At 53.6% G+C, this 27,593-nt stretch overlaps 1 protein-coding gene across 4 annotated transcripts in view; it reads right to left on the bottom strand.

Moving 5' to 3' along the window:
• NUP210 (nucleoporin 210) overlaps positions 1–27,289 on the bottom strand; it is an 89,557-nt gene extending 62,268 nt beyond the window's left edge. For 2 of the 4 annotated variants that reach the window (XM_047781957.1, XM_047781949.1), the window contains exons 1-6: positions 27,029–27,288; positions 12,583–12,719; positions 10,437–10,568; positions 4,352–4,448; positions 2,597–2,747; positions 1,356–1,488 (exon numbers count right to left, since the gene is read on the bottom strand). In XM_047781957.1, coding sequence (XP_047637913.1) covers positions 1,356–1,488; positions 2,597–2,747; positions 4,352–4,448; positions 10,437–10,568; positions 12,583–12,719; positions 27,029–27,201 — 823 coding nt within the window. In that variant the 5' untranslated portion in view covers positions 27,202–27,288. Of the gene's footprint in view, positions 1–1,355; positions 1,489–2,596; positions 2,748–4,351; positions 4,449–10,436; positions 10,569–12,582; positions 12,720–27,028 lie in introns of all 4 variants that reach the window. The other 2 variants (XM_047781968.1, XM_047781940.1) reach the window with 2 other exon arrangements.
• Between the last annotated feature and the right edge of the window lie 304 nt (positions 27,290–27,593).

The raw sequence follows: 27,593 nt of genomic DNA, 5'->3' as shown, positions 1-27,593 counted from the left end.
AAGACACAGCACTGCCACACGTAGTGACTGACCAGACCCACTGCCTGCAGAAGCTCAAGCCCATCTATGGAGCAACCCCAAGCCACCCGGAGGCTGAGGCATCTTCACACTCTTTTTTTTTTTTTTTGGTCTTTTTGCCTTTTTGAGGGCCGCTCCTGCGGCATATGGAGTTTCCCAGGCTAGGGGTCGAATAGGAGCTGTAGACACTGGCCTACGCCAGAGCCCCAGCAATGCAGGATCCGAGCCGCGTCTGCGACCTACACCACACTCATGGCAATGCCGGGTCCTTAACCCACTGAGCAAGACCAGGGATAGAACCCGCAACCTCATGGTTCCTAGTCAGATTCCTTAACCACTGCGCCACAACAGCAACTCCTCTTCATACTCTTAAGCTGACGTCCTGCATCATAGGCAGAATGGCCTATGACCTGGGGGCACCTGCCTAGGCCTGCATCCAAGTCCTCTGGCCTTGAGGGCGACTCGAAACCTTGCTGCCCTGCCCCCGACCATGAAACCCTGAGCTAAATAAAATGCTGCTGCTGCTGCCCCTCAGGAGGCCTGGTGCTGCTCTACAAAGAACACTCACCATAGAGAACACTCCAGCATGCACAGCACTTCAGAGCTCCCAGAACAAGTCCAAACCCATTAACTCAACCTGCCCTCAGCACGACTGAAAAACCTCTGACAGAAAAACCAAGCTCCAGGGGTGGCAGCAGTGGCTGCCAAGGCTACCGAGGAAATCCCAGTCCCACGTGAAGCTCACAGCTTGCTGATACTCTTAAAACAAAGGGATGCAGACCCAAAAGGACTGAAAGCAGGGCCTCAAAGAGATATATGTACACCTAGGCTCACGGGAGCACTATTTACAGTGGTCATGAGGTGGAAGCAACCCAACTCATTGATGCGTAGTACACAAAATGTGGTCTATTCAGACACTGGAACATCACTCAGCCTGAAAAAGGGAGGACACTGGGACACCTGCTGCAATATGGGACAAACCTTGAGGACACTGTGCTCAGCGAAAGAAACCAGTTACAAAAGGACAAACTGATTCCACTTCTATGAGGTCTGAGAGAAGTCAGATTTGTAGGAAAGAAAGTAGAGGGTGGGGCCAGGAGCCAGGGTGGCGGGGTGGAGGGGGGAGTTAGTGATTAATGGGGACAAGGTTTCAGTTGGGGAAGATGAGAAAGTTCTGGAGACAGACGTTGGCGGTGGTTGCACAACGATGTAAATGTAATCAACATCACTAAAATCAACACCGAAAAAGAGCTGAAATGGTCACCTTTACGTTATGCTGAATTCCCCCAATAAAAAGGGGAGCCTTGCCACGAGCAAAGAGCTGAGCTGGGACCCACCTGCAATCTTCCCTTGCCTGATCTTCTGCACCTTGTAGCGGATGGATGTCCCCACCATGAGGTAGACGTCGTAAGCGGGGTTCAGAAGGATGTTCTCTAGAATCAGCAGCCTCACCTCCGCGGGCGGTACGTTCTGAGCATAAGGAAGAGAAAAGGAAAGGTGAGTGCAGTCAGGCATGGGGGTCAGGGTGGGCAACAAAAAGATCTTTACAACTTTTCAGTCCATTCACAAGGGCCCAGAGAAGTTAGGGTGAAAACCACCTCTGGACACCCTGAAGCCCAGGGAAGCCTTGTGGTACGGCCAGCGGGCACTCAGGGTCACGGCCCAACTGTACCCAGCACATCACTGTACAAGACATAGGGGGCTGCTCAAGTTAAAATAGTACTAAGTGAGCAGGAAGGAAAGCACAGAGCCAGGGTGACAGTGATGGGTACAGAAGCTGCCAAGGGTTTGGAGGCTCTACCCACAAAAGTCCCAAAGGCTGAAGAGGTGGGGAACCCATAGCCACACGTGAAACAGAGGAGAGGCCCACACTGCAGGTGAGCCTCAGCGCCTGCTGCTCGGCCTGCCCTGCCCACCTCCCACCCCAACCCCCAGCCCCACCGAGACCTCCCTCAGGGTGTTCCCTGAGGGACTCTGACATGGGGGTGCTGGCCAGGGCACTCCCCACCATCACACTCCACAGGGGCCTGTACCTTCCAGAGCCTTGGCGAAACCCACTCCTCGCTGTCCTGTCCTGCCCTCTGCCAAAGTGGGGGTCTGATGGAGAAGCAGGTGCTGCTGAGGTTGGGTGACGTGGGGGTGGGAGCCCTAGCCCTCCACATGTGGCACCAGGCAACCAGTGTCAGGGCTCAGACAGGCACAGGGTAAGGTGGCTGGGGGACACTGGGAGCCCCATATGCTTGATGTGCCCCTATATCAGGACAGGGTGCTCGCTGAAAACAAGCTTAGTCATTAACACCAGACCCACTGCTCCAGGACCTCCCTGGCAACTGACAAGGGAGAGAATGCTTGTGACTGCAGAAGACAGCTGGGGAGCCCCGGTCACTTCTCCCTAGGCCACCTCTCCTGAAGCCACAGCTCACGCCAAGCAGATAAACACGCAGCATCACACTCTGGAGGTCCCGCTGCATGAGAGAGAAATGCTCACCGTAGGAGGGCATCTCTCCACTACAAAATGTGTGAGTGGACCCGTCAATCCAGATCTGCCCAGAGCCCAGTCTGCCCACCGCATACCCACCTTGTAGACAGCCTCCTGGATGCGTGCCTTGAGCTTGGAGCTCCCCGTCTTCATCCCAGACACCAGGATGGTGTCCCCCTGCTTGGCCGCCTTCTCCATCTCGGAGATGTAGGAAGGAGGTATGTAGGTGGACTCCAAGAAAGGCAGGATTCTGGAAAAGGAACATGAGGTCAGACCTGATGCGTGGAGCCCAGGAACCGCACGCATTCACACAGTGCAGCTCCTCTGAGGGCTGCCAGATGCCAAATTAATAAGTCATGCTCCCCACCGGTGCTGCTTAGGAACCTGGCCCCAAAACTTCCTACATCAGAGCTGCCAGAACTGCCTACAGCCCTGCGGAACATGCAGATTCTTGGCCCCTGGCCAGCCCTGGGTCTGCATGAAGCCTGGGGATCTGTATTTATAAAAATCCAAATGTGATGAGGATAAAAGGCAGGCACTGAAATTTGAGGACTACCCCTTAGTGGAAATGCTTTGGTCTCACAGATGCCAAAGGTGAGGCTCGTGGAAGTTGCAAGCAGGCCCAGGATCTCAGGCCCAGCTGGGCTCCCCAGGGCACCTGCTAGTCCAGCCCCCTCCCTAGCCAGCTCTGCGTCTAGCAAACAGCTCAGTGACCACCCCACAAGGAATAGGGGATCACATCACATCCTACCTTCCCTGGGGTTGGGCTGTGGGGAGAAGGGAGGGAGAACTCAGGGTGGGCCCTCACCAGAGCACAGGCCAGTGAACACGGCCAGCCTGAGGAACCCTTTAGATTCAGTCCTTCTCTGGCAGCCCGCGATTCACAAATAGGCCCCCCATCCCACCTGAGCAAGAGCCATCAGCTGGATATGCTTTCACTCTCCCTAAGACCTGCCAGGCACTATATCACACCGTAATCTGTTTCCATGCCCAGTTTTACAAGGTGTGACATGCTGAATTTAATGAAAACTCAGGCCCTTGGTTCCAGCACGTCTCAGCACAGACCTTGGCAGTCAGCATTCAGCTCACATGCTGGTGCCTGGACGATCAGGGGGACGACACAGCAGGAAACAGGCCTGGCTGTGTGCAGGGTGCAGGCTCCAACATCCCCTAAATATCCAGAGATGGGCTCTCACCCTCATCAACACGCCTGCTCACCCCACTGCCCTCAGAGGTGATGACAGTTCTTGAGGACAGGCACAGGCAGGACATGATAACGACCAGGGCCAGAATCCAGGTCTCTCACCTGAAGCCTGTACTCCCGGCTTCTTGAGACACCAGAGATCCCAGAACCCACCCAGGAGGTAGAAGCTGACAGCCCAGCCCCCAGAAAAGCTGAGGGCATGAGGGCATCCCAGCCTGCACACAGCCAGGGCATGAGGGCATCAACACACACACACACACACACCCTGTGCTGGGGAAGGCAGCCTCCTGTGCCTGGAGGACTGTCACAGCTAGAAGCTCTCCCAGTCCCAAGGGTCACCCCATTAACTCACCCCAATGGGAGGGGTCAGGACCACCCCCCAAACCCCCCACACCCCCAACTGCCACCCGTGACAGCTTCTTTGATAATGTCCCCCGGAAAACCCCTGGTGGGCTGCACAGGTGGCAAGATGCCTGCACACCACGAGCCAAAGGCTTTTCATCCCAGGGAACGTCAGCTGGCACCCAGGAATCGGCTGGGCTCCTTGCTGGCAGAGAAGATGATGGTGAGGATGGTGCTGGAAGCCCTGGGCCCACGTGGAGCCCAGTGCCACCCCTGCCCGCCTCCCTTCAAAGGCAGGCACTCCTTACCGAAGTGCATTGTGGGTGTCTGAGTACCCGTCGGCCTCTGTGTCCTTCACGATCGTCCAGTCAAAGACCAGCCCAGCCAGGGTGCTGAACGTGTTTCCTGTGGGAGCAGAGCGGGGATGGGGGGTTAACTCCCCAGGGCCTCGGGCTGGGACGTGCACTCAGCACCACCCCCTGCAAAGCAGGGGAACCAAAGTGGAAAGGACCAGGGTCAGGTGACCACAAGGGGCCTCTCAGGTACCTGCTGTACCCTTCCCACTGCCCTCCTGTCTGTGCACACCCACCACCCCTCATGTGGGTGAATCCTTTACAGGTTAGACAGGCATCCTGAGGCTGAGTCCCTCACTCCCCCTTCCACCTCCCTGTCTGGTTTCACACGCCCACCCTGGTCTCTTCCCCAAGATGCTGGGAGCCGGGGTCCAGGGTAGAGGAAGCCCTGGCGGGCCCTCCGCAAGCCTTGGACCAGATATCAGCACAGGCAGAGCCCAGCAGGTGACAGGACTCGGGCTGGGTCTGAAACCCTCCATTAACACCTTCTCGGGGCGAGTGTGATGCCCAGTTCCATGTGCACACCCTGAAACAGGGTAGGAGATGGAAACTGGGGGCTCAAAGGCCTGATCTGCCAGGAACTACAGTTTGCTTTTTACCCAGATATTGATTTTACAGTTTTTAGCTGATTCCCATAGTTTCAAATTAAGAAATGCAATATACAAATCCAACTTCAAGTTCAAAAGTCCAAAGATCCAGCTGCCTGGTCCCTCTTCCCTCTGGTGAGGGCTGCTGGCTCAGCCTCTCCAGGCATTTTGCCACATTCTATCACCCCACACCCACTCCACGGCTATCCATCATCTTCCCTGCCTGGCCAGCCCCCAAAACAGAGCATCAAGATGGAGCATAGAAAAAATCTTTCACAGGGCAAAGGGCAAGGCATTTAGAGTCAGCAGGCCTGGGATCCTGTCCAACCCCACCTTTCAGGGCTCAGTGTTGTTGAGAAGATTAAACAGAGAAAGTGCCCCCAGTGAGGTGCCCAGGGGTGCCAGCCAGCCCAGGGGCAAAAGCAGTTCACCATGGTCTTCTGAGGACAAGGAGACTGAGGCCAGGGGAGGCCTGCCTGGGTCTCCAAACCTGGGAAAGGCAACAGGAAATCCTGTTTTCACAAATTTCGGGGGCTACAATTGTTGCTATGTTTTGGGATCTTTGCTGCTGCCCCAGCTCATAATTTCTGCACATCTGCCTTGTTCAGACGTGAAGGGAGAGACAAACGTGGCATTGTGCCCAGACCAGAAAGCATCCTTGGGCTTCCAGAAGTTTCACCCACGTGGGCAGCTGCACATGTAGAACTAGCTGCAGGATTTGCAGGACTCCATGCAAAGGAAAACTGGGGGCCCCTCATTCCCAAGGCAAGGAAATTCCAGAAGAAGGCATGTCAGGTGAGACAGCTGGAAGGAGACAGAGGCAGCCCCAGAGCCAGGGGGGTAGGGATGCTCCAGGCTGAGTGCAGACCCTTAGAGACCCCTGGAGGACCTGCCCTACAAATAGGGCCTGCCAGCTACTGGGGTCTGGACTGACACACCGTGTGCATCCCAGCTGAAGCAGGATCTGGGAAAACTGAGTCAGGCAGCTCTCTCCCCCCCGCACACTCCGCTGGCCCCCACACTAAGCCTCTGGAAGCCTGTACGCAGAATGTGCTAGGAGGCCGGATTAGGATAAGAGGCTCCCTCTGGCCAGATGGAGCCTCTGGACCAGACGTACCCTGGGACAGGGGTGGCTACCACCACGCTTCACGCCAGCACATCCTGGGGTGCATGCACCCATCACAGGCCCCCACTGGGGATGGAAGGTGGCCATAGTCACAGGGCAAGGACGGGGAAGGAGAAGCCAGGCAGGACCCAGAACGTGTGGGGACAGGGCATGGGTGGCCAAGAACCCATCCCAGGAGGCAGGGAGGTGGCAGGGAAGCAGGATCTCAAATCACTGAGGCTCTAAATCCCCAGCACCTGCTAGGACTCCCATGGGACCTAAGTCCAAAGATGAGGTGATGAAAATTTTAAGACAGCAGCAGCAAAGTGTTAAACCAAGCCTGGGGTGCTTTGGAGTATGAGGCCCTGCATGAAGGGGGCCCTGATTTCCGGGTGACAGAATAAAACCACAGGAGATGCACGCAGCCCCTCACTGTAGCTTCTCAGAGCAGATGGTGAGTGGGAGCCCCTCCCAGCAACAGACTCCAAGACCCATACATTCAGCAGGAATTTGCAGACTTGGGGGAGAGTTAGAGTTAGGGTTCAGGAGCTTCTGCCCGACCCATTGGAAAAGCAGCTGTTAGACCTACTGTGTGCCAGGTGCTCATATTAGCAAGGAAAACCCAGGGTCCAGCCTCTGGAGGCTGCACCTCTGTCCTGGCCCCAGGAGGCCAGTGGGAAAATATTAAGCAATTCAACTTAACAAATATTTACTGGGTGCCCACTGGGCCCAAAGTCCAGCATCAAGCAAAGAACGAGGTGATCCCAATTCTGCCCAAGCACAGAGCATGACAATGCAGAGTAGAAAGTGCCCCGCACCTCGAGGCAGGGCCAGCGGACCACTGAGGGATTTCAGGAGCAGGGGATAAACGTCACCTGGGGCCAGTGGGGAGCACCCTGGAGGAGACTATGTGAAGGGCTGCCCAGAAGGCCAGGCTTCTGAAAGCAAAGAACGGGAGGGTCTGAAAGGTGCCCTGACCAAGACCTGGCATCAGGACAGGGAGGAGGGACACCTGAGAGACCAGAGCCCACCTAGGGTTGCGTGAGGTCCCGTGGGATGGGAAGGACTCTGACAACATGAACTCAAGCAGGCACCCCACTGACGACCTCAGGTCAAAACAGTACAGCCCAGCCCCTTGAGCAGACCCCCCTGCCCAGGAAATCGCAGAAGCGGGAGAGAGTTAGTGTGGCTTTGGGGACAAGAGCTCAGGCAATGGACTCAGATAGCAGCCGCCCCGACTTCCAGCCCATGCTCTGCCGCCCACAAGCTGTGTGACCCTGGGTGAGATGCTGGAGCTCTCTGGGCTTCGGCACCCTTGTCTGCACAATGCGCTAATGTGTTATTACCATCCACGCTCACAGGGTAGAAGACTGCACTTGTACTGGGCAGACAGTGCCAAGCATGCAGGGCACCTAATGAGGTTTGCTGAGCCACAAGCAGGGACTCTGACAAACAGCCAATAACCTAGATAAGGTACATCTCCTGAGACGACAGGGTCGTCCAAGGTTACAAAGGTCAAGTTCATCTTTACAGAAGAGACTGACACAGGCTCGGGACAGAGAAAGCAGGGATTTCTAAGGTATTAGTCTGAGCACTTCTGGCCGGGGAGTGAGCCACCTGGAGCTACAAAGGGAGGGCCCTCGATCAGGGCTCTTTCTGAAAGGCCAGTGTGCGCAGGTGAGCCTGGCTTCCACCCTGCAAGTGGTCACATGTGCCACCGAGACCTAAGGGTGGGAAGGGTCATCCCCGAGGGTCGCTGGGCACCTGTTCCGCACAGGAATGCCAGGGCAGCCACCTCCCTGCTCCTGACACGTCCACCAACTGCCCGAGGGAAAAGGACGCAGGCCAAGGAAAATGAATGTGATCGAAAATGACTGAACAATAACAAAAATGACAGACGGTAACAGGTGTTGGCGAGGATATGGGGAAACGGGAACCCTCGTGCCTCAATGGTGGGGATGTGAAAATGGTACAGCAGCTATAGAAACACACGCTGGCTGCTCCTCAAAAAAGGTACATATAGTGTGGCCTTCCCATCATGGCTCAGCAGGTTATGAACCCGACTAGCATCCATGAGGATGCAGGATCAGTCCCTGGCCTCGCTCACTGTTAAGGATCTGGCGTTGCTATGAGCTGTGGTTTAGGTCACAGATGTGGCTCGGATCCTGCATTGCTGCAGCGGTGGCGTAAGCTGGCAGTTGTAGCTCTGACAGGACCCCTAGCCTGGGAACTTTCATGTGCCCTGGGTACAGCCCTTAAAAAAAAAAAAAAAAAAAAGGCACATATAGAGTCCCCCTTTGACCTAGCAACTCCACCTCTGGGTGTAGACTCAAAGAAAGTGAAAGCCTGTGTCACACAGAGACTCGAACCCATGTTCACAGCAGCACTATGCACAACAGCCAAAAGCTGGAAGCAACCCAGTGGTCCATCAGTGGATGGGTGGATAAACAAATGTGGCCCAGCCCTACAGTGGAAGATCATTTGGCCACAAAAAGGAATGGAGCACTGACAGAGGCTACAGCATGGTGAACCTGGACAGCATGTGCCCAGTGAAAGATGGCAGATACAGAAAGCCGCATGTTGTATAATTCCACATATACAAATGCCCAGCACAGACAAGTCTGAACAGGAGTTCCTGCCGTGGCACAGCAGAAACAAATACAACTAGGAATTATGAGTTGAGGGTTCAATCCCTGGCCTCGCTCAGTGAGTTAAGGATCTGGTGTTGCCGTGAGCTGTGGTGTAGGTGACAGACGCAGCTCGGATCTGATGTTGCTGTGGCTGTGGTGTAGCTGATTGAACCCCTAATCTGGGAACCTCCATATGCCATGGATGCGGCTCTAAAAAAAACAAAAAACAAAAAAAAACACTGAGGGGTTTCCATCATGGTGTAACAGATCAGCAGTGTCTGGAACACTAGGACACAGGTTCAATCCCCAGCCCCACACAGTGGGTTAAGGATCCAGCATTGCTGCAAGCTGCAGCACAGGTCACAACTGTGGCTGGGATGTGATCCCTGGCCTGGGGACTCCATATGCCGAGGGGCAGACAAAAAAAAGAAAAAACAACACCACCACTGATGCGTATGCTTTAGAGAGGTGAATTTCATGGCATACAAATCTCAATAAAAATAAAACTTTTTAAAAAGTGACCCAAGACAGTGAATAGAACAGAGTGATCAAGAGCAGGGCTGGCAAACTGTGGCCCCTGGGCCAAACCTAGTGCCGCACCAGTCTCTGGGAATAAAGTTTTGTGAGGACACAGCCACGCCCACTCTTGAGGCAACTGCTTAGAGCCACACTGACACAGCTGAGTAGCTGCCAGAGAGACAGTCTGGCCAGCAACACCTAAAACAGTGAGGACCCTGCCCATTGCAGAAAACATATGCAGATGCCTGGCCAATAGTGAACTCTGGGACTTTACCCAGCCTGGAGCTCAGGTCTGGCTCTGCTGTGTACTAAGCGTGTGTCTGTGTGTGTATATATCTGTGTGTCTGTGTGTACCTGCGCATATGCATGTATGTGTCTAGGTATATATCTGAGTGTGTATCTGTGTGTGCGTGTATCTATGCGCATGTACGTGTGTATTCATGTATGTATATCTGCACATGTGTGTATGTTATCTGAGTGTATGTGTGTATCTGTGTGTGTGTGTATTCCCCACCTGCACATGAAATGCGTCAGGACGTGTGAGGTGCTCAGACAGCGCTTAGCACAGTATGGCCTCGAACATGAAACTTTGGTTCCCAAGAACAGTGCACGACACTAGCAGTAAGCTTCCATCAGCTCAGAGCTTGGGGAGAACCTTCATCTGAAAGATGTCTCTTGTCTGACCCACCTTCTTCCACAGAACCTTAACCTCCACATCTTCCCTCTGTTCTTCCACCGAGAGGTCAGGCTATAGTCAAAGCAGTCTGCCCACCTGCTAAACAGACCTTCCAAGAAGACCCCCCAGCCCAGGGCAGACGCTGCTCTGTTAGGAAGTAAAGGATGGTGCCCCCACTCCATGTACACACACACACACACACATACTCTGGGCCAGAAGCCAACCCCAGCCCTCGGACTTCTGCTGTCTCAGCACAGTGACCCAGTGAGCCCTCCCAGCTCCCATGGTGCCCAGATACCCCGTTGGCTTCCCAAAGACGTGCTCTTCCCAGTGAGGCCCCTGCACAAGCACGGCCTCCAGGCCCCATGTGTGGCCAAGCCAGTGCACACAAAAGTGGCCTTGGCCTGGCTGCCACCGGGGCCTGACGTCCACTTAGAGGTAGTCCAGACCTCTTCCACGAGGCCCTCCTGGCTGGAGCAGCCCCCAGGGGAGGGAAGCGAGCCTGCCAAGCAGGTAGCCTGACCTTCAGAGTCCAGGGCCTGGACCTTCAGTTCCAGTGGTGAGTCCTCCAGGTAGAGCTCGCGGGTGGTAGAGACGATCTGGATGCCATGGATGAGGTCAACGATGGCGTCGCAGCGCAGGACCTGGCCAGTGGCTAGAGGGGCAGGGACGGGGTCAGTAGAAGGGCAGGCCCCAGCTCCAGCACCTCAACCCTGGGGAGTCCAGCCTGAGCCACACACGGTCTGGGAGTCAGCACATGTCCAGAAAGCAAGGCTTCACGGCACTCGCATGGCCCATCCCCAGCATCTAAAGCTATGTGCAACACTCCTCCGGGAATCCCTGGATTTGCCCAGGGTCTAACCACTGAGCCAAAAGACAAGGACTCTGGCAAGAAGCGTCAGCTTCCAAAAGGACAGCACTGTTCTCAAGGCTTGTCCCTGCACTGAGATTAGGAAATACACCCAGGGTGCGTGTGTGTGTTTATACTGTTTCTTTATTTCTTTTTTGCTTTTTAGCGCCACACTAGTGGCATATGGAGGTTCCCAGGCTAGGGGTCTAATCGGAGCTATGGCTGCCAGCCTACACCACAGCTCACAGCAATGCCAGATCCTTAACCCACTGAGTGAGGCCAGGGATCGAAGCCACGACATCCTGGTTCCTCGTCAGATTTGTTTCTGCTGCACCATGATGGGAACTCCTAAACTGTTTCTTATAAAACTATCAACTGTGATATAGCATAAAAGAGTGTGTATACACACACACAGATTTTTACTTGCTCCATCAAGATATACAAATGGCATTACCTGGAGAATCATCTAGTATAATGATAACCACATGTGACAAAGACTCATTCTGACCTTTCTCCAAGCATCACATAAAACCCCACATACCTGTAACTTTGTGAGAGCAATTCAGCCCCATTAAGCAAAAGCCTTAAAATTATGCAGGAGTGTATAATACAGAGGTTCTCATTGCTGGAGCTAGGGTGTTCATCACAGCTGCAGCTCAGATTGGATCCCTGGCCCGAGAACTTCCAAATGCCGTGGGTATAGCCAAAAAGAAAGAAAAAAAAATTCATATGCAGTCAAGCTGAAAATCTTTCTTTGGCAGGAAATAACCTAAAAGAACCCAAAATTGTTCTCTATATAAAAGTATTTATTTTTCTATATAGAAACAAACATTTGAAAACAATCTGAATGTCCAATATAAGGGAATGCTTATAGCACAATCTCTTGTTAAGAATATTATGCAGGGAGTTCCTGTCGTGGCACAGCGGAAACAAACCTGACTAGGAACTGTGAGGTTGCAGGTTCAATCCCTGGCCTCGCTCAGTGGGTTAAGGATTTGGTGTTGCCACGAGTTCTGTGGTGTAGGTCACAGACACGGCTCAGATCTAGAGTTGCTGTGGCTGTGGTAGGCTGGCAGCTGTAGCTCTGATTGGACCCCTAGCCTGGGAACCTCCATATGCTGTGGGTATGGCCCTAAAAAGCAAAAAAAAAAAAAAGAATATTATTTGGCCATTAAAAATAATTCTATAATGGAATTCCCGTCATGGCTCAGTGGTTAGCGAACCTACTAGCATCCATGAGGATGTGGGTTCAATCCCTGGCCTCGCTAAGTGGATTAGGGATCTGAGGTTTCCGTGAGCTGAGATGTAGGTCACCGACACAGCTCGGATCCCATGCATAGGCCGGCAGCTGTAGCTCTGATTAGACCCTAGCCCAGGAATCTCCATATGCTGTGAGTGCAGCCCTAAAAAGACAAAAAGACCAAAATAATAATAATAATTCTTAACGAAATGGGAAGTCTTTCAGATCATGTGAGGTAGCAGGAAATCATGATAGAAGACCAATTGTTTTTCTAAGCATTTATGACATAATATGGTCAATGAAATATGGCAAGTGGAAGACTGCATCACTTTCTTTATTTTGAAGCAATGCCTGTCAAGAGTTGTCTGTGTAACAAGTAATAACTTGGAAATGAAAGCCAGCCTCCACTTCAATGGAGGAGCAGCAAGAGGTGCTGGCAGGAGGAACCAGGCTGCGCTGCTTGTGTGGTGGCCCCTCCTATAGACGTGGCCATGGGCTCTGCAGGCCCCAGGCCCGAGGCCTCAGTGGGCTGTTCCTCATTCCCCACCCTGTCCCTGCCAGGGACCAGAGGGCCCTTACTGATGTCCTCCGCGAAGATGATACTGGTCAGGCGGGCAGGCTGGGACAGGCGGGCCTGCACCACTGCCTTCTGGGAGCACTGCTGCTCCTCCAGGCCCAGCGGCTCGATGCCGGCCACCTCCGGCCGGGTCGATGACCTGTGGAGAGAGGACAAGAATTTATTCTCTGGAGCCGCCCAGAGAGGCAGGGCTGGGATCAGAAGCACAGTTGCCCCAGACGCAGGATGGAGGGGGCTGACTCCATCAGCTTCAAGCCTAGCAGAGACGGCCGGGCCCAGGCCCTCCTTGCACACAGCCCTGTTCAGCACTTCAAACAGGAGCCTGGACATGGAAACAACACCATGATCAACAGTAACTTCCAAGACTATTCTACAGAACTGGAGATAATGATGGGAGAAGCCTGTCTATGGTTCCAGGGAGGAGAGGCCATGTACCTGCTGACCGCTAGGCAGACCTGGAACACGGCAGCCTGTGGGCATTAAGCATCTGTCCCCAACAGGCTCGACAAAGCCCAGAGCTCACCAACGGGACAGCAACAACAGCCACGTGGCCCAGTGCACAGGGACAGCTGTCATTGGGAAAGTGGGTGGAGGGCAGATGGATCTGCACATCCATGAGATGACGTCCCATGGGGACCCGGCCTTGGAATAACCAGACGAAGGGACAAGGGACGGTGTGACAGGAGGCACGTGGGTCAGGGCCACGGCTTCTCATCTACACACAAGATGATAACAGCGCCTGGCACAGTGAGATGGATGAGTGGGGACCAACAAAGCGGCCACTGCCCTGAAGCGCTGGGTGAGCAGAGGCCACCAGCATCACTGCAGACAGTGCCTCTCCCAGGGCAGACTCCAGGTACCACCACACAAAGATCGGTGCTGTGGGGGGCCCTGGGTGGGGAGCTACCAGTGGGCTCCAAGGACAGAGGTAGGGTCATCTGTGCCCTGGGACCCAAGGAGATGGGGTGCTGAGGTCAAGGAGATGGGTGCTGCGGTTGGGGAGGCACTGGAAAGCCACAGTAAGGAGCTTAGGACTTAATCTGAGGGCAATGACCAGCTCCTGGGCCATGGAGCAGGTGAACAATCTAACCCAATGCCCACTTAACAGAGCAGAGGTGGTGCTGACATCAGTGAGTTCTGGGTGGGGAGGTCCCCAGGAGGGCACCCAAGCTCCCAGGGCTGCACTCAGCCAGTGTCCAGCCTGGGGCAGGCTCTCGGGAGGCAGGGCTACCGCCCCCTCCCTTTTCAACTCACGGGAACATTAACATTCTGGGTTATTCAGAAGAAAACGTGTAAAAATGGCCTGGTGCTAAAAAGCAGTTGGTGTGAAACACAGCCAAAGAGACATCTCCAAGTCGACGCTGACTGTCCCCAAGGCCAGGCAGGCACAGCGGGCTCTGCCAGCTCACCAAGGACACTGGGATGGCACAAACCCAAGGGTACACACCTCTACCCTGGAAATAAACCTCACCCACGGCTGAGGAGAGAAATGTTAAGCTCCCAGGGAAATGCACGTGTGGTCCCCCCATGGAGGGACCCCCCCCAAGGAAAGAGCATTTCAGAGACCACAGGAGGCCACACAGGGCAGGAACGGGCACCCAGACAGGGAGGTGAGGCAGCCCCCTGGGCACCTCTCACCCGGCCATGCAGCCGTCACAGCTTGGTGACTTCCAAGGGGGTCAGAGCTCCCCATGTGTGCACCCACGTGCACACACACAACAGAGCCAACATGTAAATGAGGGCAAAAATAGAAAACACACAGATCAGACTAAAGAGACGAACAAGGTAGAGGACCCTGGCTTGGATGCAGGAACAGAAAGGGAAGCTCGGTGGATTAACTGACAATCCAAGTGGTCCCGGGTTTAGGTAAGTCACGTACCAGTGCTCATTTTTTCCTTTTCACAACCTTCCTGGTTTTGAAGGATGTCAACTTGAGAGAAAGCTGAGTGAAGGGTATAAAGGAACTCTCTGGATTATCTTTGCAACCTTCCTGTAAATCTAAAATCATTCCCAATTTTTAAAAAATGTTTAAATGACAGGGGGAGTGATGAATGAAGAAGCCACACAAAGGATTTTTAGGGCTTTGTGACTATGCTGTATGATACCCTAACAATGTTACAACTTATTACAGGTGTCTACATTGGAAGACTGATACCAACTATGAATAGTGTGGACTCTGGATGATAACATGTCGATGTAGGTTCACTGTTTTTTAACAAATACACCATCTGTGGAGGTGGGGGATGCTGACGGTGGGGAATGCCAGGGCAGATGGGGTACAATAGTGGAAATTGCTGTAACTTGGCTCAATTTTTTAATAAATCTAAAACTGCCTAAAAATAAAGTCCATCTTAAAAAATAAGGCACGTCATCATTTCCTGCTTCTACTTTTGAGAAACAGTGTCTTGTTCAGTGGCCCCTGGGAGCCAGGGACCTGAGCACCCAGTCTGGGCCCTAAACTTCCACCCCCACTGAACCTCAGCTTCCTCAAGAATAGAACACTGATGACAAGCTCTTTTCTCACTCCTTCAGGGCAGTGAATTAATCTTGGACAGAATCCCAATAAAGAAATCAATGCAGATAAGAGCAGACTGTCCTAGTTCAAGTCGGAGAAGCCTGAAGTCCCCCTGCCATGCCCAGGCCTTCCTTGAGCTGCCCGAGACACTTGTAGCCCTCGCATCCTGGCAGGAAGCACAGCACCCCTCACTTGGCACCTCTGGGGCTGCAAGGCTATGGCCCTAAGCCGCCCTGTCTGATAGAAACACATGGTGGGTGACATTTAAAGTTTCCTAAATGCAGGAATTCCCCTCGTGGCCCAGCAATTAATGAATCCTCATCCATGAGGATTCGGGTTTGATCCCTGGCCTCACTCAGTGGGTTAAAGATCCAACATTGCTGTGGGCTGTGATATAGGTCAAAGACACAGCTTGGATCCCATGTTGCTGTGGCTGTGGTGGAGGCCGGTAGCTATAGTTCTGATTGGACCCCTAAACTAGGAACCGCCAGATTCCCTGGGTGCGGCAAGGACGAAAAAAATAAAATAAAATTTCCTAATTGCCTTATTAAAAAGTATCAGGTGAGGGGTTCCCTCCCAGCCCAGCGTGTTAAGGACTCAGTTCTGGTACAGCTGTGGTGTAGGTTCAAACCCTGGCCTGGAATTTCCTCATGCCGAGGGCATGGCCAAAAAAAGTAACAAGTGTAATAAAAAGACTTTATTTTTTAGAGCGGTTTTAGGCTCTCAGCAAAACTGAGTGGAAAGGGCAGAGAGTTCCCATACACCCTCTACCACCACAACATGAAGCCTCCTCACCATCCACACCCCCCATCATATGGTGCATTGTCACAACTCATGAACCCACACTGAACTATCACCACCAGAGTCCACAGTTCACACGAGGGCTCACTCTTGGGGCTGCACATTCCACTGGTTTGGACAAAAGTATAATGACACTTGTCCACCATCAATGTCACCCCACGTACTGTCACTGCCCTAAGAACCCTCTGTGCTCTGCTGAGACACTTTTTTTTTCTTTTTTTTTCTTTTTATGGCCACATCTGTAGCATATGGAACTTCCAGGGCTAGAGGCATACAGAGGTTCCCGGGCTAGGGGTCTAATTGGAGCTGCAGCTGCCGGCCTACACCACAGCCATGGCAACACCAGATCCTTAACCCAGTAAGCAAGGCCAGGGATTGAACCCACATCCTGATGGATACTAGTCAGGTTCTTAACCCACTGAGCCACAACAGGAACTCCCTGAGGCATTCTTAAGTTCACATTGCAGAAAAGTACCAGGTGAAGCTAATTTTAATTCCACTTATTTACCTAGCCCAATGCAGCCCAAACATCATCTTTCAGACACATTGCCCCAGCTGCAGCTCGGCCACTGAGTTCCGTGCGGTGAGTGGCCACAGGTTGGGCCTGCAGGTGGACAGCCAGGTGGGCAAGCAGCCCTCCCAGTTCTCCTCCTTGGGGTGACTTTAATCACTGCCAGGGCCTGAGTGCTCTCAGCAGCTCTTAAGAAAGTCGCTGCTCTTCACACTGAGGGCAGATGCAAGGGCACTAAGTGCAGTGTGAAGATAAGACAGAGCAGCCAAGGCGGCAGCCTGGGAGGAGGTACCCACACCCCTGGGCCTGCAGCAAGATCCAGCAAAAAACAGGGCCCCCCAAGGGGACACGGCCTCTGCTCCAGCATGGCCTGGATGCCTGCACCTGCTCACCTCAGCTAAGCACTGTGCAAGGGAGCCAGGCTCCACCTTCATGGGGAGCTGGGAAAACTGGAAAGCTTCGGAAGAAAGGCTAAAGTGCTGAGGGCGGCAGCAGGAGGCTGAGGGCCAGGACTGGGCACACCATGGGGTGTCCCCCCACTACCCCTCTCACTAGGACCCGCGCCTGATAGGGAGGGCTCATAGCAACTGTCTCCAAAGGCTTTAAGACAGTCTGGGGTGGTGTTTCCATTACCAGCAGAGAGTTATTTTCAGTCATCTGACTCCATCTGGGACACTCTGAGGCCCTGTGTGCTTTGGCTGTGCCTTTAAGAGCAGCAGTCACCTGCCCTTGGGTGGTGTCTGGTGTCCCCGTCATGGTGCAGTTCAGAAAACACTGGGTGAAAAAGCACATCCGAAGGTGTTTGTCAGGGATTATAATGGGAAAGTAAACACTGTCTCAAACTCAAACTCAGAATAGAGACTGCGGAGGGTGAGGCGGGGAGAACTGGGCGGGGCAGCAAAGGAGCTGCAGCTTTACCCTTAATTTTTATTCCTTACCCCAAAAAAGCCAGGTTGGAAACAGCACATTAACAACAGCTAATTCTTTTTTTTTTTTTTTTTTGGTCTTTTTGCTATTTCGTGGGCCGCTCTCGCAGCATATGGAGGTTCCCAGGCTAGGGGTCGAATCGGAGCTGTAGCTGCCAGCCTATGCCAAGAGCCACAGCAACGCAGGATCCGAGCCGCGTCTGCGACCTACACCACAGCTCACGGCAACGCCGGATCGTTAACCCACTGAGCAAGGGCAGGGATCAAACCCGCAACCTCATGATTCCTAGTCGGATTTGTTAACCACTGCGCCACGACGGGAACTCCTTTTTTTTTTTTTTTTTAAGAGCCGTATCCGTGGCATACAGAGGTTCCCATGCTAGGGGTCTAATTGGAGCTACAGCTGCCCACCTACACCACAGCCCCAGCAACGCAGGATCCGAGCCTCATCTGTGACCTACACCACAGCTCACGGCAACGCCGGATCCATAACCCACTGAGCAAGGCCAGGGATTGAACCTGCAACCTCGTGGTTCCTAGTTGGATTCGTTTCCGCTGTGCCACGACAGGAACTCTGACAACAGCTAATTTTGATGGTAGGAATGCAGGTATTCACTATACTCTGCCTTGTCTGTACTATTCTAACTTCTGAATAAAAGACTTTCCCTCTAACACTGGATGTAACTTAGAGGACAGCTGTGCCCTCATTTCACAGGTAAGTAAACTGAGGCTCAAAAGGAAGAAAGGGATGGTTTAGGGCCACTCTGAGGGCCAGAGTCAGGACACAGGTGTCCCAAGCCCAACCTCGACACTTCCTGCTTTTCAAACCACTTCTTGGCCCTGCAGAAGCACTGAGGCTGCACCTCACAGCTCTGAAACCACAAGTGCTGGCCCAGGGTCTGAGGCAGCTCTCCTGGTGGCGGGGGGGGGGGGGGGGGGGGGGGGGGGGAGCTGGCCTCCATGTGCAGTTCTGGAAGGTTTCTGCTGCAGCATCCAGCAAGAGGAGTATCACCTTCTCCACTGAGGGAGGATGGGTCACTCTTCACAGACATGATGGTTATCCACCCCACAGGCCCACATCAGGCAGACCCAGATGGAGGGCAGGGAGGAGATAAGAGGGGCTGACAGGCAGCAGCACCTCATGCCTGGCAAACATGGAGAGACCCAGAGACCACAACTACAAGACAGAAGGGTGCTGGGCGAGTGTGATGAATAATTTGTTATCGTTCTTTTTTGGCCAGGGAGTTCCCAGGCCAGGGAACAGATCCTAGTCATAGTTTTGACCTAAGCCACAGCTATGGCAATGCTGGATCCTTAACCCACTGTGCCAGGTCAGGGATTGAACCTGCATCCCAGTGCTCCCAAGACACTGCCAATCCCATTGTGCCACAGCAGGAACTCCATAATGGTTGATTTTTGTGTGTCAACCTGGCTGGGCCAAGGAGCCCAGCTACTTGGTCAAATGTTACTCTGCATGTGTCTGAGGGTGTTTGGGCTTGACAGTATTTAAAACAGCAGACTGAGTAAAGCAGACTGCCCCCCAATGTGCTGGGCCTCACACAATCAGCTGAGGCCTGAATAGAACAAAAAGGCTGCCCCATCTGCCAGTGAGAGTCCCTCCTGCCTGACAGCCTTCAAACCTGAACTGAAACATCACTGCATCCTGGGTCTTGAGCCTGCCAGCCTGTGCGTCTCCAGCTGGCCCACTCACGATGCAGATCTCAGGACTTGCCAGCCTCCATGATCACATGACACGATTCTTTGTAATATACTTCTCTCCCCCTCCATCTATATATACACATATATGGGGGGTAGATACACACACACATGGCCTACATGGGAAAACCAAACAGGCTCAAAGGGGTTGAGTAACTTCCCCAAAGCCACATAGTTGTAAGTGGCAGGGCCAGTGCTCACAGCCAGGTCTGTGTGACTCCTCCCACCATATGAGTGTTTTCCCCAGGATACAGAACACACAACAGCAGAGAGCAGTGAGACCTCCCTCTGTCCCATTTAAATGAACTGCCACCCCACAGAAAGGATGCATGCTAGCTATTCCCTGCATCTCAACTGGCAGTCAGCACTCTGCCTGTCTGCCCCAAGGCCCAGAGGAGGGGCTTCAGGGCTTCCCCAGGCCCCTGGCACACCGGGTGAGGGCGACAAGGTCTTGACATGGCTCATGTCTGCTGGAAGGTGACAGCCCAAGATGGAAAAGTCACTGGACACTCACCAGCTGTACGACCTTGAGCAAACAACTTCACCCCCCCTGGGTCTCTGTTTTCTCATCTGCTCAATGGGAAGAAAAATGGTGCTTGCTACAAAGGGCTGGGTAGATCGGATAGATGACAAACATAAAGTTCTAATCAAGGCCTCACACACAGTAAGCCCTCAAGTTCGGGACCAGGAGGAGGTGTCCAGAGGAAGGGCTTCTGGCCCTGAGGTGTTTGGCAAGATCCTGACCACAAGAACTGTGCTTTTTATTTATTTTTATTTTTATTTATTTATTTATTTATTTATTTTTGTCTTTTTGCTATTTCTTAGGCCGCTCCCACGGCATGTGGAGATTCCCAGGCTAGGGGTCCAATCGGAGCTGTAGCCACCGGCCTACACCAGAGCCACAGCAACGTGGGATCCGAGCCGCGTCTGTGACCTACACCACAGCTCATGGCAACGCCGGATCATTAACCCACTGAGCAAGGGCAGGGACCGAATCCACAACCTCATGGTTCCTAGTCGGATTCGTTAACCACTGAGCCACGACGGGAACTCCAGAACTGTGCTTTTTATTTTATTTATTTTATTTTATTTTTTGTCTTTTTAGGGCCACACCTGCGACATATGGAGGTTCCCAGGCTAGTGGTCTAATCAGAGCTGTAGCCACCAGCCTACACCACAGCCACAACACCAGTTCTGAGCAGCGTCTGCGACCTACACCACAGCTCACAGCAACGCCGGATCCTTAACCCACTTAGCGAGGCCAGGGATTGAACCCGAAACCTCATGGTTCCTAGTCGGATTCGTTTGCACGGCACCACAATGGGAACTCCAAGAACTGTGCTTTTTAAAGAAAGGAAGAAATCCTGAGTCCCTCTAGATTGTGATCATTTATGCTTGACCTGTCCACCCCTTCCCTGTGTGAAGCCTGACCTCAGCCCTGCTGTCAGGGCACCACCCAACCCTGGATCCAAGGCCCTGTCCATGTGTCAGGAGAGTCTGGACAGGTGAAATCTGCTTACTGAATCCTTCAAGACTTGCTGCCTTATTTCATTCAAACTACTGGTACTATATTTAAAAACACATAAACTGGAGCTCCCATTGTGGCTCAATGGTAACAAACCCAACTAGTATCCATGAGGACACAGGTTTGATCCTGGCCCTGCTCCGTGGGTTAAGGATCAGGCATTGCTGGGGTGAGCTGTGGTGTAAGTTGCAGATGCACCTCAGATCCCATGTTGCTGTGGCTGTGGTGAAGGCCAGCAGCTGTGGTTCTGATTCAACCCCTAGCCTGGGAACTTCTATGTGTTACGGGTGCGGTCCTAAAAAGCAAAAAATAAAAAATAAATAAATTAAAAAATAAATAAATAAAGACACATAAACAAACAACAACAATCTGTCATTTATTATGTGCTTATTATGTGTCAGGCACAGAACAAAACACATCACAAGTATTCCATGCACCTCCCCGCAATCCCATTGAAGCCCCCATCTGATACATGAGGAAACCCTTGCTTGGATATGAAGTAACCAGCCCAAGGTTACAGTCCTGGAAAACACCTCAGCCAGGCCTGGCTCTAGACCCCTGGTCCAGACACTGCCCCCCATGCACCCAGATTGTTGAAAACAGAGCCAGCAGCCTCCCCCTACCCGGGGGTGCCCATAGGAGAGCAAGGTCCAGGCTGCCAAACCTAACTTCTGCCCTCCCCCCCCCGCCCCTGCCACGAAAGATGGCTCATCTCCTCTTTCATCACCCTCTGCCCCACATACACCCTTAATGCTGCTTCTTAACTGCTGCTGACTTCCCTAAACCTACTGAAGGAAGCTGGGTGAGGCAGCCGCGATGCGCAGGGCTAGCACATTCCTCTGTGTGTCTCAGTCTGAGCTAGCTCTAGTCTGCCACCTGGTTTTGAATAGGGCTCTGCCACTACTCAGCTTGGAAGCTCCAGATGAAAAGGTGTTTTCTTTTGCTTTTAGGATTGAGTTGGGGGAAAGCATGCAAAATATGCAAAGGAATTAGCAGAAAAACTGGTTCTGCTATTTGGTTCCCTCCACCCCCACCCGCAACATTCAAAGTCCCCATCTCCGGATTTGCAGCTCTGGCCACCAGTCCCACCTTCCCACAGGGACAGCTGCCTAGACACTTGCATGTCCACCAGGCCTTCCCCACGGGTTGTATCCAAGTAACCTTTGTATCTTATTCTTACTTTTGCTTTTTATTTATTTGTTGTTGTTGTTGTCTTTTTTGTCTTTTTAGGGCTGTGCCCATGGCATATGGAGGTTCTACTTCTGCTTTTTAAATTGATTCTTCTTTATTGAAAAAGTATTTTTAAAGGAAAGCTTCTAACACTAGTGTAACTAGAAAACCTCTCATCCAAGGTAACCACAAAACAAACATGGATCGAAACAGTGTTACCAGATTCTGGGGGTAAGGGGGACAGTGTTGCCTGCAACAGAAACTGGCAGATATTACAGAGCATAAGGAAAGCAGAATGTGGGTATAGGGGCTGGGGGAGGGGAGAGGGGTTAGTGGTTATTGGAAAGATGAAAAAATTATGTGATAGACAGTGGTGATGATTGTAAGACAGCGTGAATCGACTTAATGCCACTGAACTAGACACTTCAAATGGTTATGGTAGTTAATTTTATAATACGTACATTTTACCACCATTTAAAATAAAATGTAAACAACATATGGGCCCCAGAGATGACCTTTTATCCTAAAAGTCTCTAATGGGCAGACAGAATTTTGAAATTCCAGCGGACAAACAGTCTGTGCTCTGGGAGGCACTGCTTCGGGGGAGTTGCTCCCCACTGTTTTCAGATGGGAACAGGGGAGCCCAAGGACCTGGAGGGTCAGGCCAGAAGGTGACAGAGGAAAAAGGAGAAGTGACAGCTGAGCGAAGAAGGGGTGGGTGGGGCAGAGGAAGATGCAGCCTCCCTCCCCCACCTATGGTCCAGCCCAGAGGGCAGAGGTAGGGTCAGAGGCAGGGCCCATGGGGTGGAACCTCCTCCAGGGCCAGAGCATCACCCCCCACCTCGCTCCCACCCCCTCAAAGGAAGCAAAGAAAACCACTCAAGTCAACACACACTTCCTGTCACCTCCCTCTGCAGATGGAGGGGGTGGGTAGGCAGGGGCGAGGCCCCACCAACCGTGCAAGGCCTGTGCAGAGGGGAGAGCCAGGCCCAGGCTACCTCCTTCCTGTCACCTTTTCCAAAAAGGCACGCCCCCTGCAGTCCTTATCACAACATGCTGCTTTCACAGAATCCTATCACAGGAAATGCAGGCATTTCATTGTGGCTTACCGTTTACTCCCACAATCCACTACAAGTTCCATGAAAGCAGGGCCTTCCCTGCCTGCTGACCACCCCAAGCCCCATGAGCTGGCTCATCGGAAAAGTCACAAATATTCCACGCCTAGTGGTTAGCCCCAGTCCTTGCCTGTGACATCCCTGTAGGTCAGGGCTCATCCCCAGGCACTGGCAGGACAGCCCTTCACAGCGAGCACTGCAGGGGCTTTGGTGTCTCTGTCCAAACCTCTAACTGCCAGAAATGATGCCAAATAGGACCTCCACCTGACCTGAGGCCCCTGGCCAAGCAAGGAGAGGTTTGATCCTGCTGTGTTAAGACACATGGAGCCCCCAAATGGGCTGTCAAAGACAGATGCTCTAGACTGGGGGGCAGAAGCACTGGTTTGGGGCAGACAGGCCAAATGAATGGGGTGCAGAACACTAGGCCTCTGGTTACACTGAAGCCCTTTCTGTTGTGCTCCCACATCGCAAACTTTTCATTTTCATTCAGAGCTGCTTCTCCAGCCTCCCTCAGCTCCGACTGCCTTCCCTGCCCAGGACCAGCGCACCCACTTCTACCCTGCAGGCTCTGAGCAGAAAGCAGCTGGGCTGGATAGCACACCTGGCCAGGTGCAGAGGGCTTTAAAGAGGCCCCAGAGAAAACCCTTCGCTTCACCTCTTCTCCCAGCTTCCCTGGCTGGGGTCAGGAAGGGGGTCCTGGGACACTCTTGGCCTTAGGTCTCCCGCAGTTATGTGTCAGCAGGGACAGAGGGACTGTGGGATCTCACTGCCCACTGACTCTCCAAAGGTGCCCTGAGCTGCCCAGCACATGGCGTGCTCCATGGAGGAGTCCCTCTATGTGGGGCCCAGGCAGCAGGGAGGGCCCTTATACCCCTACAAGCACCCAGCTCATGGTGAGAGCAGGCACCCTGGCTTCAGAACAAGCCTGGCTGACGTATCAGACAGCTGCAGGGTACCCAGGGGAGATTTTCAGGCCCAGGAGAGCAGGACGAGGCATCTGGGCAGAGTTCAATACAGTGGGCTCTGGCTGCCTGTGCCCTGCCAGAGGCTCTTTACCAGGCAGGTCTGCCCACCCCCACCCCAGCTGGAGTTGCAGCTCAAAGTTTACACCTATAACTTTATTCAGGCAAACACCTTGGCCAACAGGGGTGCTTCACCCAGAGGCTGGGGGGCTGCATTTGCCGCCCCCCCCCTTCCACCCCACTCCATCAACAGGGGGCTAGCCAGTGGCTGAGTGACAATGGGGGAAAAAAATTCAAAAGCTGAGTCTCGGACTTGAACCAGGGAAGGCCAACCAGCAGAATCAGCCCAGGGCTGGACTTTCTCTGTTACCACATCCTTGCTCCCTCTCCTCTCCTTTCTCACCTCCCAGCAGACCACCCTCTCCATAAGGCAAGGCCTGTCTGACTCTCTCCAGGGCAGGGCAGCCCCCTGCAGAATCCACAACACCCTGGACCTCAACCAAAGCTGATAACAGTGCTCAGACACTGAAAACCTAAGATCATGAAGCAGCATAGGAAAACAGTTGGGCTTTAACGGTCACTGGTGATGGCAGAGAAGGGGTTCCCCAGTGGCCTGAACACCAAATTTGAGCTCTGAGGGGAAAAATAAGTGACTGAAAGGAAAACAAAAGGGTGACTGGGTTACAAAGGATTAAGGTTTACTTCTGTTTCTCCCTTCCCTTTTTCCAACTTTCTCTATTGTGTCATTCCGTGTGAAAAGGATACCTTAAAAAGAAGCTAAAAACATACTTTGGACTACTTTCAATAACACAAAATATCAAAAAAGAATCAGGAACGTGTCCCCTAACCAGCGATGCTGGGTGTGATGGAAGGGAGGCTGCAAGTCCCTGAAAGGAGTAGGACAGGGGGCACGCCCCCTCCCAGGGTTCTTGCTCAACTCGAGCACTTCCCTTTCTGGGGCTCAGGGCCTTAAAACTGCCTGATTAGTTGATGCTATAAAATCAAGAAACAGGAAAAGTAAACCTAAAGCCACTGGCTCAGGCACACAGTGATTCCAATAAACGAGAGTGTGGCTATAAATTCAAAGGATGAGCAAGAATTCTCCAAGGTCCAGGAGGGTTTTAATTTTCTCTGTTCTCCTACTCACAGACTCAACAATGAACTGCTTGGGTGAAGAGGCTATTTTCCTCCCAGGTGTCCATGAGTGTGGAGCCATGGCTTGTCTGCAAGCCCACTCTTCAAACCTCCAGAGACTCTTCAAAAACTAAAAAATGCAGGAACTGAACTAGGAAGAGCATGCTAAAAATAAAGAAAATATTTTCGATGCTTGATCGACAAAAGATTTTCCTGTGAAGTTAAGGGGGGAAATCACAACCACTAAACACCTTGGAGAGACACTTAAGAGAAGCAGTCACACATTTGCAGTGAAAACCATGGATCTGATTCAAGACAAATTGTAAGGTACTGAGCACTCCTCTGATGCATCAGAGATTGAAAAATTTTTTTCCCTTCCTCCTAAGAAGCTATACAAGTAAATTAACATCCATCAGCTCTTTTGAGAAAAGAAAATGCGGTTAGGAAAAAAAAGAAAATACCGCTACAGAATCTTAGAGGAAGTAGCATACAAATCCATCCAAAGGATACAATTGAAGCCAGCTGTTTTTAATAGCCAGCTTCCTTTTTCTTGCCCCCATATCAAGAAAATAGATAATGTCCACCAGAGAATGAGCACATCCATCCCTTGCAAAGTATGGACCAGACAGGGCCCAGTACATGGATACAGAAAACTTAAAGAGGAGATCAGCCTGTGATATCAAGCCAGAAATAGGACCCACCAGGTGCACAAGGCACTAAACCCAAAGCATCTGGCTGACATGGACTGTCCTTATTTCAGGAGGCTCATGATCAGAAAACAAATAGGTACTAGCAATGCAAGTATGAAAGAAGGCCGTCAGCTCTGGGCACCACCAGGCTTGCGGATGTGCACAGACTACTATCCCAACAGACAATGCAATTCATCTTGCTGATGTAAGCACACCTTGTTAACAGGGACTAGCCTTGAAACAAGCAAGAGTGTGGCACGTGGGTAGGAGCACGGGGACCCTCCTTTCCATCTCAAGCAAGGTGGCCTGTGAGGTAGGGTAGGGCCTCATGACACCCAGGCCGTCGTCTGCCCTGCTAGGAGTGAGCCTACCGGGATGGAAGCCTGGAGGCCACTTTAGGCCCTTTCCTCTCGGTATGAAGGACGGCACATCACCCTGCCGGGCTACCTTGGAGGGTGGGGAACGGGGAGGACCTCTGGTTTCCTCAGTTCCTGGGGTTCCCAGATCACATCCTCCACGATGGGTGGAGAACTCCCGAGTTCCCCCAGGAGGCTAGGGATCTAGACCGGCCCTGCTCTCTAGGCAACTGGGGCTGAATCACAAACCATTCCCTTGCCTCTCTCATCTGTAAAAACCTCGGGCTTCCTTTGAGAAATCTTTCATCTAAGGTTGACGTTCCTTCCAAAGAGGCGGAAGGCCAGGATTCAACTCCCACACACACCTTCTCCATTTCGCCACAAGCCAATTCCCACGACCAGTCCGGCGCCAAGGATGAGTCGCTGTCACCAGACAAACTTCAGAAAGCTGCGTCCCCAGACCAGGTTCTGCAGAGCCCTGACCACCTCTCCCTGCCTAGACAGTAGTGAGACCACGTGGACGCGCAGCCCCGGCCGGGCGGCTCTGGCGCGACCCTCTCCCTCGGACATAAGGTCCCTCCCGAAGCCCCAGGCCCGAACACGGCCTTCCTCCGCGCCCTCCCCTCTTCCCCCTATACCAAGTCCAGCCACCACTAGGCCCCGGTCCGCACACCCACCCGCCAACTCCCCACAACCTCCCTCCCGCCGGAACATGCAGAGGCCGGGGAGGCGCCATGCGCAGTGGCGGCGGCGACCTGAGCGCACGCCGCCGGGTCACGCGCGACCAGCCGCAGGGCTGGTGGCCGGCCGGCCGCCAACCCGGCGCCCGGGAGCGCGCGTCGGCGCACCTGCCGCGCGGGCCTGGTGGGGGCGCCCGCCGGGCCACTAGGCCGCGCGCCGCGGGCCCCGCCGGAGTCGCTCGGGGCCGCGGCCTCTTCACCGCGCCCGCGCACCTGCAGAGTGCCGGGCTGGCCGCCCACGCCCGAGGCCCGCCTCCCGCCCCCGCCCCGCGCCGGGCCGCGCCTCACCAGCGGTAGCAGCCCTCCGAGGCCTCCAGCGTGAAGTTCACGCGCGTGGCCCGCGTGAAGGGCAGCAGCACCTTGGGGATGTTGAGCTTGGCCGCCGGCACGCTGGGGCCCAGCGCCAGCAGCCCCGAGAGCGCGAGCAGCAGCGGCCACAGCCCCCGGGCTCGCGGCGCCATCCTCGCCGAGCTTCACCTCCCGCGACCCGGCACCCGGCTGCCCGCGCGCTCCCCACGAGCCCTCCGTCCCCGCCCGCGCGCGCCGGGCCAGCAGGTGATAAGCGCGGGAGGGAGGGGGCGGGGCGAGGGCCGAGGCCTCGGGCTACTTCCTGGGACCCGGAGGGGCCGAGCGCGGGAACTGAAGGGGCCGGGCTCGCAGCAACCCCACCCCCCACCCCGGGCCCCGCGGGGTGGGGGGAGGGGCTGGGGAGCGCGCCCGGGGCCACGCGGGTGTGGGTGCGAAGGGGCGCGCGCCCGAGCCACGGTGGGCGGACGAGAAGGGATGGCACCCTCGTCCGCAGGGCACCCTTTAACCACGCGGGAAGTGCCGGACTCTTTTCTGGCCTCCACAT

The sequence above is a fragment of the Phacochoerus africanus genome, chromosome 1 (genome assembly GCF_016906955.1).
Source record: "Phacochoerus africanus isolate WHEZ1 chromosome 1, ROS_Pafr_v1, whole genome shotgun sequence".
Lineage (NCBI taxonomy): Eukaryota > Metazoa > Chordata > Mammalia > Artiodactyla > Suidae > Phacochoerus > Phacochoerus africanus.
This window is presented reverse-complemented; position numbering and strand designations above follow the sequence as displayed.